The sequence below is a fragment of the Macaca fascicularis genome, chromosome 4, assembly GCF_037993035.2.
Source record: "Macaca fascicularis isolate 582-1 chromosome 4, T2T-MFA8v1.1".
NCBI lineage: Eukaryota > Metazoa > Chordata > Mammalia > Primates > Cercopithecidae > Macaca > Macaca fascicularis.
The window spans coordinates 101,719,232-101,734,647 of record NC_088378.1 but is presented as its reverse complement, the minus strand read 5'-3'; the positions used below and the strand labels follow the sequence as shown (position 1 = coordinate 101,734,647).

Sequence of the window (15,416 nt, the reverse complement as noted above, 5' to 3'; positions counted from 1 at the left end):
TCAAATTAAATAAATAAATAAATAAAACCATTAGAGCATTATTTAAAAGCTGGAGTTTTCGGTTACTTAAACCATTACAGATTTAAGAACACTTGCCCACACACATCCATTTCCCTGTCCCCGTCTTTCATAGCACAAACAGAACTGGGGTCTTGGCCTCTTGATCCCCAGGCCAGCAGGCTTTCCACAAGCAATGCCATCCCTGCCTGAGATTCCCTCAGGCCCCAGCCTTAAACGGAATGCCCAGAGGCCCACGAAGAACTGTGCAACCACCTGGCTCCTGCTCTGGCTAAAAAAGAGAGCAGCTGATCAGGTGCATGCCTTGTGGAGCTGACCCTAGAGCTGGATTTTCAACAGCATGCATCCACATCACCTGGAGGTCTTCTTAAAACCCGAGTTTCTGTGCCTCACCCCCAGAGTTTCTGATTCTGTGGATGTGGGGTGGGTGACAGAGTTTTTGTTGTTTGTTTGTTTGTTTTTGAGACAGAGTCTTGCTCTGTCGCCCAGGCTGGAGTGCAATAATGGAGCAATCTCTGCTCACTGCAACCTCCACCTCCTGGGCTCAAGCGATTCTCCTGCCTCAGCCTCCCAAGTAGCTCAGCTAATTTTTTTTTTTTTTTTGAGACGGAGTCTTGACTCTGTCACCCAGGCTGGAGAGCAGTGGTGGATCTCAGCTCACTGCAACCTCCACCTCCCAGGATCAAGCGATTCTCCTGCCTCCACCTCCCTAGTAGCTGGGATTACAGGCGCGCGCACCAGGCTAATTTTTGTATTTTTAGTAGAGACGGGTTTCACCATGTTGGCCAGGCTGGTCTCAAACTCCTGATCTCAAGTGATCCGCCCGCCTCGGCCTCCGAAAGTGCTGGGATTACAGGCGTGAGCCAACGCGCCTGGCAGTTTGTGTTTTTAAGGAGTTCTCAGGTGATGCTGATTTTGCTGATCGCGGGACTCCGCTTTGAGATCAGCTCTCCTAGAATATCTAAGCCATGGGGCAGACCCGCAAAAGAGATTTAGTGGAAGATGGTCCCCTAGAGGAGCTGCCCTGGGATTCCCGGGACTTCTAAACCTACAGTTCACAAATGTCCTAGATTTTCAGCCTTTGGTTGCTTCTAGCCACAATCTTCCTTTCCAACCACATCTTGCTCTTTCTACTCACAAACCAGGAGGCACACCCAGGGTTTTTTTTAACTTGGTGATTTGCAGAACTGTCCTAGGCCTTCAGACTAAGGAGCTGGAGTGATCCTGAAAGATCCCGGAAGCGAAACTCACCTTTCCTGGCACCTGGGTGAAGGAAGCTCTCCCTACCAGGACCCCTGAAGACACTCACCTCGATTTCTGCGGATCCGAAGCTGGAAAGACACTGTCCCGATCAGGTGCATCGCAAGGGTCTGGAGAAAGGGCCATCCATAAATGAAGATCAGGACTCCGCATTCTGAGACCGTTCCAATCACAAATAAAACTCGGAACAGCCTCTGGAAGGCCGACAGCATTTCGCGATTCTCGCCTGGGAAAGGAAGTGCGCGCTAAGGCACGAGTAGTACAGCATCTCCCGGCACCTCAGGGCCCGCCCGCGGGAAGGGACCAGACGCCACCGGAGAAGCGAGGTTTAGGACGCGAAGGAAAGGGCTACTTCGGGTCGGGGTCAACCCAGACTGGACCAATGCACAGTCTAGGTGGATTAACACAGTCTAGGTGCCCACCGCGAGAGGTGGGCACGGGACCACATGCGGCTGGCAAGACCTCCCAGGGCTCAAGCTCCGGGCTCGGTCACCAAACAACGGCGATAACATCCACGACTCGACGTAAACCATCTTTGGGCCCTGATCATTCTCCAATAACCGACTGCAACTGAGGACGTGACCAAACGACAAGAACCGGCGGAGAGGACCCAGAGAACGGAGCAGCCTCCCGCAGCCCGCCTCCAGGAAAGCCCGAGGCACTGGAGCAGAAGGGTCTCGGCTCTGCGACCTAATTACACCGCCTATTTACACCGCCCTACCCGCCTCTTCCGCGGCTCGCTCCTCCGACCCGCACCCGAAGGTGCTGTCCCGCCCACGGACTCGCTCGCCCTCCATTTCTTCGATCCTTTAGACGACTTTTTACCTTTCAGGGATGCTCTCCGTCACCGCCCCTGTCATTTGGTTGCCCTCGCTGCAGTTCAAGGGCCTGGAACACTACCCAGGACTGCCAGGCCGGCGTTTTCCAGGGGCTCTAGCAGACGGCGCGTCTAGCAGACGGTTTCTGGAGCTGGAGCCAGAAACGCCGGGGCTAGGGGCTCACCGGCTGCCAAGTAGAGGGCGTCGAAAATGGGGCTGGGGTGTGGGCGACGGAAAATGGAACCCCCGCCTCCTCTGAGGAAGCCATGATCCATCCTCAAAGCCCCGGTGCTCCCGCGCCGCCTCTCCCTGCCTCCGGCGCGCTCCCCCGCCCTTCTGGGGAACCTGCGAACAGGCACTGGGCCGGGCGGCGGAACTCAGACCCTTGTGGGCTGGGCGCCTTCAGCTGGCTGTTGGCTTAGCTCGTGACCCCCTACGAGAAAACTGAGACTCCCGAACAGAAATGGCTTGAGGACTGGGCAAGAAATATACAAGATAAGCCTGGAGCACATTATAGTGCCAGAAAATAAAGTGCTCAAAAAAAAAAAAAAAAGTGATGGGATGGCTGGGTACGGTGGCTCATGCCTGTAATCCCAGCACCTTGGGCGGCCAAGGCGGGTGGGTCGCTTGAGGCCAGGAGTTCAAGACCAGCCTGGCCATCATGATGAAATCTCATCTCTACTAAAAATACAAAAATTAGCCAGGCATGGTGGTCCACGCCTGTAACTCTAGCTACTCTGGAGGCTGAGGCGGAGAATCACTTGGACCGGAGGCGGAGGCTGCAGTGAGCCAAGATTGTGCCATTGCACTCCAGTCTGGGCAGCAGAGCAATACTCTGTCTCAAAAAAAAAAAAAAAAAAAAAAAAAAGAGTGATGGGGGTATGCCAAAGGAACAAAAGAAGCGGCTGAAAAAGCTCTCAATAGCCAAAACTGGAATAATTTTTTTTTTTTTTTTTTTTTTTTTTTTTTTGAGATAGAGCCTCACTCTGTCACCCAGGCTGGAGTGCAGTGGTGTGATCTCGGCTTACTGCAACCTCCACCTCCCAGGTTCAAGCGATTCTCCTGCCTCAGCCTCTTGAGTAGCTGGGACTACAGGTGCCTGCCAGCATGCCCGGCTAATTTTTGTAGTTTTAGGAGAGACGGAGTTTTGCCATGTTGGCCAGGCTGGTTTCGAACTGCTGACTTTGGGATCCTCCTGCCTCAGCCTCCCAAAGTGCTGGGATTATAGGCGTGAGCCACCGTGCTGGGAATAATTTTAAAGACAAAGTATTGGATTATACCGACAATGTAAAATGAATATCAACGATCTGAGAATGAAGGTGCATTTTTAAAAAAGAATATCCACGGTCGGGCGCGGTGGCTCAAGCCTGTAATCCCAGCACTTTGGGAGGCCGACACGGGCGAAACACGAGGTCAGGAGATTAAGACCATCTTGGCTAACACGGTGAAATTTTTTAGTCTCTACTAAAAAATACAAAAAACTAGCTGGGCATGGTGGCCGGCGCCTATAGTCCCAGCTACTCGGGAGGCTGAGGCAGGAGAATGGCCTAAACCCGGGAGGCGGAGCTTGCAGCGAGCTGAGATCTGGCCACTGCACTCCAGCCTGGGCGACAGAGCGAGACTCCGTCTCAAAAAAAAAAAAAAAGAATATCCACGAGTTCATATCAGTATAAATAAATCCATAAATTAATATATGAAGAAAAGATGAATCTCCTGTGCAGAAAAATTTTAAATAAATCATGTAGATACTTCATCCTAAGAGAGGAAGAGCATAACTCCTCACTCCTGAAGTGTAGGCTGTGCCTGTTGATTTTCTTCAAAAGAGTACAGAAAGAAGAAGGGGTGGGGAAGAGTAACTTTACAGTGGAGAATCCTGACAAACGCTACTTTAGCCAGGTGATCAATGTGAACAGTCATGCAACATGCTGATAGTGTGTACCCTTGATATGATGTGATGAAAACGGTACTTTAGGCCGGGTGCAGTGACTCACACATGTAATCTTGGCACTTTGTAAAACCTGAGACGGGCAGATTGCTTGAGGCCAGGAGTTTGAGACCAACCTGGCCAACATGGTAAAACCACATCTCTACCAAAAATACAAAAATTAGCCCAGCATGGTGGTGCACACCTGTAGTCCCAGCTACTCAGATGCTGAGGCACAAGAATCTCTTGAACCCAGGAGGTGAAGGTTACAGTGAGCAAGATCATGCCACTGCACTCCAGCTTGGATGACACAGCAAGACTGTCTCAAAAAAAGAAAAACAGTACTTTATCTCTGTGATCTTCCTCTCCAAAAATCTAAAATCCGAGCCTAATCATAAGAAAATAATCAGGCTGGGCCTGGTGGCTCACACCTGCAATCCCAGCACTTTGGGAGGCTGAGGCAGGTGGATCACCTGAGGTCAGAAGTTCGAGGTCAGCCTGGCCAACATGGTGAAACCCCATCTCTATTAAATATACCAAAAATTAGCCAGGCGAAGTGGCGGGTGCCTATGATCCCAGCTACTCAGGAGGCTGAGACAGGAGAATCGCTTGAACCCAGGAGGCAGAAGTTGCAGTGAGCTAAGATAGCGCCATTGTGCACCAGCGTGATCAACAAGAGCGAAACTCCATCTCAAAAAATAAATAAATAAATAAAAGAAAAAGAAAAGAAAAAAGAAAAAGAAAAAAAATCAAACAAATTCCAATAGAAAGGCATCCTAAAATGTACCTAACCAGTAGTCTTCAAAACTGCCAAGGTCATTAAAGACAAAGAATGAGAAAATGTCATAGGCAAGAAAACCTTAAGGAGAAAAATGACAATTTAAAGTGGTAATCTGAATGGGATCTTAGGACAGAAAAAAAGACATTAGGTAAAAATGTAGAAAATCCAAGTAAGTATGGGCTGGGCTTGGTGGCTCACGTTTGTAATCCCAGCACTCTGGGAGGCCGAGGTAGGCAGATCACCTGAGGTCGGGAGTTCAAGACCAGCCTGACCAACATGGAGAAAGCTGGTCTCTACTAAAAATACAAAAATTAGCCGGGCGTGGTGACACATGCCTGTAATCCCAGCTACTCGGGAGGCTGAGGCAGGAAAATCGCTTGAACCTGGAAGCCAGAGTTTGCAGTGAGCCAAGATCGCACCATTGCTCTCCGGCCTGGGCAACAAGAGCAAAACTCCATCTCAAAAAAAAAAAAAAAGAAAAGAAAAAAAGAAAATCTGAGTAAGTATGAACTTTATCACTATTGGTTATTAATTGTAAGAAATGTATTTGTTAACTATGTATATGATACACTTAATAATATAGGATGTTATTAGGCCGGGCATGGTGGCTCACACCTGTAATCCCAGCACTTTGGGAGGCTGAGGTGGGCGGATCACGAGGTCAGGAATTCAAGACCAGCCTGGCCAACATAGTGAAACCCCATCTCTACTAAAAATACAAAAATTAGCCAGGTGTGGTGGCATGTACCTGTAGTCCCAGCTACTCAGGAGGCTGAGGTGGGAGAATCGCTTGAACCCAGGAGGTGGAGGTTGTAGTGAGTGAAGATCACACCACTGCACTCCAGCCTGAGTGACAAAAAATAAATAAATAATATGGGATGTTATTAACAGAGGAAACTGGAATTATGTAGTATGGAATGGTACTGTCTGCTCAATTTTTCTATAAATTTAAAACTTTTAAATGAAGTGTGTGGTCTGGGGATGAAATTGGGCCCAGGGACCTCTCCGTCCTCCTTTCCCCATCCTTACCCCTGCTTCCCAATAACCTCTGAAGCACTAGGTCCCATAGGCCAGACTGACCCCCTGAGCCTTGTTGTCTGCAGACTGCTGTCTCAGGTTCCTAACCAGCCCAGGGGGTCAAGGAACAGCCCGGGCACATGGTGAGAGATCAAGCCCCAGATGCACAACATCCACCTGTGCAAAGACAAACATGGCAAGACTGGGCTGCAGCTGCAGACCACCAACAAGGGGCTCTTTTGTGCAGGTGGTGCAGGCCAACACCACTGCATCCCTCATGCTGCTGTGCTTTGGGAACCAAATCCTACAGATTGATGGGCGTGACTGTGCCAAGTGGAACATGGGAAAAGCCCATCTGGCAGAGATGAGAGGTAATTGGCCAAGAAGATTGTTATGGTCATTCAGGACAGGACAGTCCAGTGGATTGTCACCATGCACAAGGACAGCACAGGCCATGGTGGCTTCATCATCAAGAAGGAAAAGGTCTTCCCTGTGGTCAAAGGGAGCTCTGTGGTCCTCATGGACTCTTCACCAACCACCATGTGTGCCAGGTTCAAGAACATTTAACAAGCACTATGCAGAATGTCATTGGGCTGAAAGAGATCTCAGAGATTCTGGCCACAGCCAGGAACACTGTCACCCTGACCATCATCCCCACTGTGAACTATGAGCACACAGTCAAAAAGTTTTCCCCCACCCATCCTCACCATATCATGGACCACTTCATCCCAGATGCCTGAAGCCACAGGAGGGCAGCTCAGGCCCTCCCACCCTCCTGCAGAAAAGGCCAGCCACTCTTGAATGTCAGGTTGCAGCCTGCCTGCTGCCCCAGGACAAGGCTTTGTTGAGGGTATATATTCCAGATGGGTGGACTATGGTGTGAGTCTGTCATTTGTACATACAGGACTCCTTAAAGCCTCAGACTCCTAGCTGGGCTGAGGCTTGGGCAGGGCCCACAGGCAACTGATTCTCTATGCTGGTTTAGTTTTTTGTTGTTGTTTTTTTTAGAGACAGTCTTGCTCTGTCACCCAAGCTTCAGTGCAGTGGTAGGATCATAGCTCACTGCAGCCTTTCATTTCAGGGCTCAAGCAGTCCTCCCAAGTAGCTGGGATTATAGGTGCATGCTATAACACTGTGCTTTTTTTTTTTTTTTTTTTTTTTTTGTAGTTTTAGTTTTTGTAGAAACAGGGTCCCACTATGTTGCCCAGGCTGGTCTCAAACTCCTGGACTCGAGCAATCCTGCCACCTCAGCCTCCCACAGTGCTGGGATTACAGGCATGAACCACCATGCTCACGCTTGACCTTCTGTGCTGGCTTAACTGCTGGGCATGGAAGAAGGCTGGCTAAACACTTAAATGTGCAACTGAATCCCTTTTAAGATTTTGCCTCTACCAAGAAAACAGTTACTTTTTTTTTTTTTTTTTTTTTTTTTTTTTTTTTTTGAGACGGAGTCTCGCTGTGTCTCCCAGGCTGGAGTGCAGTGGCGTGATCTCGGCTCACTGCAAGCTCCGCCTCCCGGGTTTCATGCCATTCTCCCGCCTCAGCCTCCCGCGTAGCTGAGACTACAGGCGCCCGCCACCACGCCCTGCTAGTTTTTTGTATTTTTAGTAGAGACGGGGTTTCACCGTGTTAGCCAGGATGGTCTCGATCTCCTGACCTCGTGATCCACCCGCCTCGGCCTCCCAAAGTGCTGGGATTACAGGCTTGAGCCACCACGCCCGGCCAACAGTTACATATTTTAAAAGAAGGAAACTACATTCTGAGAACTTTTTATTTGCCTTTATTTGCTCTTTGCCAGACTGTAATAGTTATAACTTTTTACAGTCTTTTGAATAAAGATTTTATTGTAAACAAACTTAAAAAGAACTTCTAAAACCTAAAATCTATTAATAAAAACTGAATAATTATAAAATACTTACAAATGAAATTATGTGGGCCAGATGCAGTGGCTCATGCCTATAATCCCAGCACTTTGGGTGGCAAAGATAGGAGGATTACTTGAGCCCAGGAGTTCAGGACCAGCCTGGGCAATATAGTGAGACCCCCATCTCTATAAAAACAGCAATAATAATTATTTTAATTTTTTTAAAATGATGTGATGTCTAGAATTTGCTTCAATCTGGATATGGGAAATATGATAAAAACAAGATTATTGATAATAGGTGAAGCTAGATAATAGGTAAATTAAGTTCATTACACTGGTCCCTCTATCTTTGTTTGAAATATTTTGTTATAGAAAGTAAAAAAAAAAAATTAATTTTTTTAAAAAAAGAATGAGTTCAAATTCTATGCCCAGATATGGAAAGGAAAAAAGTTTGAAAGTAGGTTAAGAAGGGGTATTTTACTTGCCATCTTATATCTTTCTGTACCGTGTGTGTATTAAAAAATACAGCATTAAGCCTGGGCACCGTGACTCATGCCTATAATCCAAGCACTTTGAGAGGCCGAGGTGGGTGGATTACCTGAGATCAGGAGTTTGAGGCCAGCCTGGCCGACATGATGAAATCCCGTCTCTACTAAAAATACAAAAAATTAGCCAGGCATGGTGGTGGTAACCTGTAATCCCACTTACCCAGGAGGTTGAGGCAGGAGAATTGCTTGAACTGGGAGGCAGAGGTTGCAGTAAGCCGAGATCACGCCACTGCACTCCAGCCTGGGTGACAGAGTAAGACTTCATCTCAAAAAAAAAAAAGAAAGAAAGAAAGAAAGAAATCTTGGAGTACATTTTACTAACAGAAAAAGCTCAACAGATACGCATTTAACAGAGAATAAAACTGCAAAACTTCCCAGGTCATAAAGGTGCCAGATAGGTTAGGCGCAGTGACTCATGCCTGTAATCCCAGCACTTTGGGAGGCTGAGGTGGGCAGATCCCCTGAGGTCAGGAGTTCGAGACCAGCCTGGCCAACATGACGAAAATCCATCTCTACTAAAAATACAAAAATTAGTCGGGCGTGGTGGTGGGCAGCTGTAATCCCAGCTACTCAGGAGGCTGAGGCAAGAGAATCGCTTGAACCCGGGAGGCGGAGGTTGCAATGAGCCAAGATAGTGCCATTGCACTCCAGCCTGGACAACAAGAGCGAAACTCCATCAAAAAAAAAAAAAGAAAAAGAAAAAAAAAAAGTGCCAGGTAAATGTAGGTTGTTTTTTATCATTGCTAGTTGTTGTTGATATTGTTCTCTTCTTGCTTCACCTTTGTCTGCAATTACTCAAACTGCTGTGATAGCTGCTCCTCTTCTACAGAGCTGGGGTTCTACATGACTGGGGTTCAGTGTGCCAGGAAGCCCTTGGACCAATCAGACTCAGCAAGCTGACTCATGGCTGTTCTTCCTATACATGAGAAAAATGTGACAATTCTTCCTATATATGAGAATAATAATTTGATAAATGACAACTAGGAGAGCATGGCACTCAAGTATTGAGCCATTCCCTTCCAGAAAAGAACTTTTATAGCTTACAATCCACAGGGTAGAGGAGAGGAGAAATGAGGAAATTAAATGTTCTTCAAAATCTTTATCTTCTGGCCAGGCGCAGTGGCTTACGCCTGTAATCCCAGCACTTTGGGAGGCTGAGGCGGGCTAATCACGAGGTCAGGAGTTCAAGACCAGCCTGACCAACATGGTGAAACCCCGTCTCTACTAAAAATACAAAAATTAGCAGGGCACAGTGGTGCACACCTGTAATCCCAGCTACTCAGGAGGCTGAGGCAGGAGAATCACTTGAACCCGGGAGGCAGAGGTTGCAGTGAGCCAAGTTCATGCCTCTGCACTCCAGCCTGGGTGACAGAGCAAGACTCCCTCTCCAAAAAAAAAAAAAAACCACAAACAAACTTTATCTTGTTCTATATCATTATACTACTGACCACTTTATGTTTTATTGAAGCATGAAGAAAAGCAGTATATTAATGTCCTGAACAAGAGATAACTTGTTATCACTAGCTCGGGTATGAAAAAGGGAAGCAATCTGCTCATCCTCAAAAGACCTACGACCAGGCTGTGTCCTTAAAACCTGATCATCAGCCAGCCTCTCTTTCTACAGAGCTACTTCTCCAAAGAAGGGACAGGGTCTTCAACTTTTTAAGTTCTCAAACAATTCAAATTAATTTTTAAAGCCACATTAGCAAAAGGCAGATGACTGAGAAACCAATGTAACATCTGATTATTACTTAATAACATCTTGAGTAGCAAAAAAAGGACCTTCACCAAAAGAACTCAATTGGAAATATCTGTTTATAAACTTCTAATCTTACACTCATTGCAATTTTTAAAAGATGCAATCAGCCAAGTGTGGTAGCTCACACCTGTAATCCCAGCACTTTGGGAAGCCGAGGCGGGCGGATCACTTGAGGTCAGGAGTTCGAGACCAGCCTGGCCAACATGGTAAAATCCCGTCTCTGCTAAAAATACAAAAATTAGCTGGATGTGTAGTCCCAGCTATTCAGGAGGCTGAGATGGGAGAATCACTTGAACCTGGGAAGCAGATGTTGTAATGAACCGAGATCATGCCATTGCTCTCCAGCCTGGGTGACACAGCGAGACTCCATCTCAAAATAAAATAAAACAAAACAAAACAAAACAAAACAAAATAAGGATGCAATCAATCAGTTTAGCCCTGGTAAAGAAAATGAAGTGTTCTCGACTTTGGCTACAAAGTACCTTAAAGGATCTTAGACCAACTACAGAAGGAGGTTGACTGTACCCAGACTCCCACAGTTAATGAGGTTTGTCCTCATGTAGATGATGGTTATTATGCTGAAAGATGATTGGTAAATGAACTTGGAAGTTCTTCCTTTTCCTCTTTTCCTTTTATGTATTTGATGATCTCTGGAGGAATTTATGATGAAGACTGCTCTGAAAAACTGTCCTAAAATTCTAAGACAAAGGCTTCTTTGCCTCCTAAATAGGACACTGAAAAATAGCAAGCGTAAGAATCACCATAAATAAGATTCTAGCTCTACCTAGTGGCCAACAATGGGATTAACCCCCCCTGAAATGAGGAATTTTACCAAATTTGCAAAAATGTGAGGAATCTTAACAGAAAATAGGGAGGTAGAGGGGGACCTAAATGTTAAGTTAAAAGGACAGGCACTAGGTTAAAATATGTGTGGTTGCTCTCTTCCCAGCGCAGTTGCAGCCCTCAGCCCACTCAGGATAATGGCAACACCTGAGGTACTGAACTTGAAAAAAACTGTATGAGGTCGGGCGTGGTGCCTCACACCTGTAATCCCAGCACTTTGGGAGGCCGAGGCAGGTGGATTACCTGAGGTCAGGAGTTCAAGACCAGCCTGGCCAACATGGCGAAACCCTGTCTCTACTAAAAATACAAAAATTAGCCGGGCATGGTGGCAGACGCCTGTAATTCCAGCTACTCAGGAAGCTGAGGCAGGAGAATCACTTGAACCTGAAAGGCGGAGGTTTCAGTGAGCCAAGATCATGCCATTGCACTCCAGCCTGCACAACAAGAGCAAAACTCTGTCTCAAAAAAATAAATAAATAAAAATTAGCTGGGCATGATGGCAGGCACCTGTAGTCCCAGCTACTCGGGAGGCTGAGACAGGAGAATCACTGGAACCCGGGAGGCAGAAGTTGCAGTGAGCCGAGATTGTGGCATTGCACTCCAGCCTGGGTGACAAGAGCAATACTCCGTCTCAAAACAAAACAAAAACTGTATGAAGGTAAAACAAAAGAAGTCTACGGATTGTTAGATGTTCCAGGAAAAGTCCTCCTGCAGTCCAAGGATCCAATTACAGTGGGAAATGCAGCTAGAAAGAATCACCTGGAGGGGTAGTTTTCAGTTGTTACAGGAAGCAGGTATTAAAACTGCTTTCACCAGAAAATGTGGGGAGACAGCTTTCATTGCACCCCAGCGTGATGTGGTTCCAATGGAATGGGTTTGCAGAATAGCAACTTGTTTATTTCTCAAAAGAAATAAATCCCAGTGTCAAGGAAGGATATAAGTTTTATCCATCTAAAGTGGAGATGTTTTCCAAGGATGATGCCAATAATGACCCACGGTGATTGAGGAACAGTTGACTGCTGCAACATTTCGTTTTGTTGGACTTGTTATAGGCCAAACTGAAGGTATATCATGAGTCATGCTACACAGGTTATTGAAATACTGGAGAAATCCTGGTTACCCCAGAACAGTACATTAGTTGATATGAAGATTGAATTTGGTGTTGATATAACCACCAAAGAAATTGTTCTTGGTGATGATTCCTGGAGACTCTGGCCATTATGAGATTGAAGCCAACAGAAAGACAGTCTTATTGGGAGCTCAAAGAAGTAACTCCTGAAGGGCTCCAAACGGTAAAGAAAAGCTTTGAGGCTGGGCATGGTGGCTCACGCCTATAATCCCAGCACTTTGGCAGGCTGAGGCGGGCGGATCACCCGAGGTCAGGAGCTCGAGAGCAGCCTGGCCAACATGGTGAAACCCTGTCTCTACTAAAAATACAAAAATTAGTCGGGCATGGTGGTACATGCCTGTAGTCCCAGCCACTTGGGAGGCTGAGGCAGGAGAATTGCTTGAACCCGGGAGGCAGAGCTTGCAGTGAGCCAAGATCATGCCACTGCACTCCAGCCTGGGTGACAGAGCGAGACTCCATCTCAAAAAAAAAAAAAAACAAAGACAGAAAAGTTTTGAGTGGGTTGCAGAGAGAGTCAAGTTGCTTTTGAAATCAGAAAGTTAGTGCAGGGTTGTAATATTGATGAGCTCTACTTCTGTTCTTGGTCACTGTGAAAACACCAAGACCTGTGGAAATGTTGGCACTCCATGTAAACTTTGAGTAACATCCACACATAGAGGACCAAATGAAACCCTGAAGATTAAAGCTGTGTGTCAAGGGGATGGCATTGCTATTGTACTTGTGGCAGTGGCAGTGGCAGGCAGAAGCAATGGTTTGGGACCAGTGATGTCTGGGAATACTGCATATCCAGTTATCAGCTGTCCTCCCCTCAAACCAGACTGGGGAGCTCAGGATGTGTGGTCTTCTCTTTGAGTACCCAGTGGTCTCAGCTGTTCAACCATCCTTTCTCCAGAAGGATTAGCTCAGTTTGCGGCTCAGTATTTGGATTAAACAACCATTTGGTATGGGGCAAACTGCAAGCAGACATTTTGAACACATGGATTTCCTTGAAGCTGGCTGACAAGAAAATCAGATAATGTAATTTATAAGAAAGAACGTCACTGCATTTTTTAAGGGGAAAACTATAAATTTCTAATTTAGCTGCAGGAAAATCAAGATGAAAAGGTGATTTTAAATTAGAGAACACAAGTAAAATGTATTAGTGAACAAATGCTTCTCTAGATCCATATTAATAAATATATACCACCTAACCCGTCCTTTCTTGAGCTAGACACCAACATTTTTCAGCCGGCCTTTATCAATTCCTCTGATTTTACCCATTTTTCTTAAGTATTGGTGGTCTCCAGTAGTGACTTCCTTCCTTAATACTGATTGGATAATCTTAACTCTCTCAGCTAAAACTGACTCCCAGCTATGTGCCTCTAGACTTGGGTTTCTTTTTTGATTTTTGGTGGTGTGTGTTTCTTTGTTTGTTTGTTTGTTTGGAGTCAGGATCTCACTGTCGCTCGGGCTGGAGTGCAGTGGCATAATTCTGGCTCACTGTTGCCTCCTGCTCCTGGGCTCAAGCAGTTCTCCCACCTTAGCCTCCCAAAGTGCTGGGATTACAGGAGTGAGCCACTGTGCCTGGCTAGACTCTCATTTTCAACTGTCCATTTCTCCCTGAACATCGCATGGCCATTCTTCATGAAAACCAGAATGCTCCCAATTTTATTAATCTTCCATCTAGCCTGTAACTCTCGGTATACTCACTGTTGCAAGTCAGAAGCTTGATTTCATCCTTGATGTTTTTCTCTGACCTTTCACATCTCACTCATCACCAAATCATACTGATTTTAATTTCTGATTATCCCTTGAATTTACCCTGTCTTCTCATCCTCTGTACAAAAGCCTCAAGTGAGGTTCAAATTCAACATTATCCTGATCTATACCAGTCCCCATTCTCAATCCAGCCTCAATCCAGTGCTCAATCCAGTGAAGTTGATCGCCCAAGGACTTCTAACATAATACACTCTTACCTATTTTGCACCACAGACATCTTTGAAAATATATATGCTGTTGACCCTCTCTGGAGAAAATTGCACACATAAAATTTACCAACAGATTGCATTGGTTCTTAGGTTCTCCTGAAGCCAATCCATGGTTTGTAAATTAAGAATTGCTGATGTGGGCGGGGCATAGTAGCTCACACCTGTAATCTCAGCACTTTGGGAGGCCGAGCTGGGTGGATCATCTGAGGTCAGGAGTTCAAGACCAGCCTGGCCAACATGGTGAAACCCCAACTCTACTGAATATACAAAAAGAGGCCGGGCATGGTGGCTCACGCCTATAATCCCAGCACTTTGGGAGGTCGAGCCGGGCAGATCACAAGGTCAAGAGATCAAGACCATCCTGGCCAATATGGTAAAACCCTGTCTCTATTAAAAATACAAAAAAAAAAAAAAATTAGCCAGATGTGATGGTGGGCACCTGTAGTCCCAGCTACTCGGGAGGCTGAGGCAGGAGAATCACTTGAACCTGGGAGGCGGAGATTGCAGTGAGCTGAGATCACTCCACTGTACTCCAGCCTGAGCAACAGAGAGACTCCATCTCAAAAAAGAAAAGAAAAGAAAAGAAAATACAAAAATCAGCCAAGCGTGGTGGCACGTGCCTGTAATCCCAGCTACTTGGGAGGCCGAGGTAGGAGAATCGCTTGAATCTGGGAGGCGGAGGTTGCAGGGAGCCGAGGTCATGCCACTGTACTCCAGCCCGGGCAACAGAGTGAGACTCCATCTCAGAAAAAAAAAAAAAAAAGAATTGCTGATATGACCCATGAAGGGAACTCATTTTCCTGATAATTTTTGGACCACCACACATTGCTACCTTTAGTTCTTTGAAGGCTTACATTTTTAACATTAAAACCTATGTATTAGTAGAGCTTTATCTTCACTGCCTCCATGAAACCTTTTGTGACCACAATGACTACAAGTAATTCTTTCTCTGTTGGACTGTAAGCTTCAGAATAGAAGAAAATGTCATTGTACACTGTATTACCCTCACATTGTGTTATGCTCTGATGTGCTAAGTTTAGCTATCTGCCAGAGATGGATAAATTATAAAACTCATGTGTACTACTTAAGTTTCTATCTTATACTGGTTTGTCAGAACAACTAAAAGGATTTAGAAAATTAAAAAAAAAAAAAAACTCTATGGTCAGATGTTCAATCTTTGGCTGGGAGCGGTGGTTCACACCTGTAATCCCAACACTTTGGCAGGCTGAGGCAGGCAGATCACTTGAGGCCAGGAATTCAAGACCAGCCTGACTAACATGGCAAAACTTCATCTCTACTAAAAATACAAAAAAAAAAAAAAAAAAAAAACAATTCGCTGGACAAGGTGGCACACGCCTCCCTGCTATTCAGGAGGCTGAGACAGAGAATCATTTGAACCCAGGAAGTGGAGTCTGCAGTGAGCTGAGATTGCACCACTGCACTCCAACCTGGTTGAGAGACTGAAACTCCTTCTCAAAAAAATAAAAA

General features: G+C 46.0%; 1 protein-coding gene and 2 pseudogenes across 4 annotated transcripts in view; 2 read left to right on the top strand and 1 right to left on the bottom strand.

Annotated features, from left to right (window-relative positions):
- KHDC1 (KH domain containing 1) overlaps positions 1 to 2,375 on the bottom strand; it is a 66,782-nt gene extending 64,407 nt beyond the window's left edge. For all 4 annotated transcript variants that reach the window (XM_074037667.1, XM_074037669.1, XM_015449188.3 and 1 more), the window contains exons 1-2: positions 2,104 to 2,375; positions 1,328 to 1,504 (exon numbers count right to left, since the gene is read on the bottom strand). Coding sequence is in view for 1 of the 4 variants with exons in the window: in XM_065543824.1 (XP_065399896.1) it covers positions 1,328 to 1,504; positions 2,104 to 2,138 (212 nt within the window). In the remaining 3 variants the exon portion in view is untranslated. The remainder of the gene's footprint in view (positions 1 to 1,327; positions 1,505 to 2,103) is intronic.
- Positions 2,376 to 10,969: 8,594 nt separating this feature from the next.
- LOC141410242 (bifunctional phosphoribosylaminoimidazole carboxylase/phosphoribosylaminoimidazole succinocarboxamide synthetase pseudogene) lies at positions 10,970 to 15,053 on the top strand (annotated as a pseudogene).
- LOC135964420 (bifunctional phosphoribosylaminoimidazole carboxylase/phosphoribosylaminoimidazole succinocarboxamide synthetase pseudogene) lies at positions 12,379 to 15,053 on the top strand (annotated as a pseudogene).
- Positions 15,054 to 15,416: the final 363 nt, after the last annotated feature.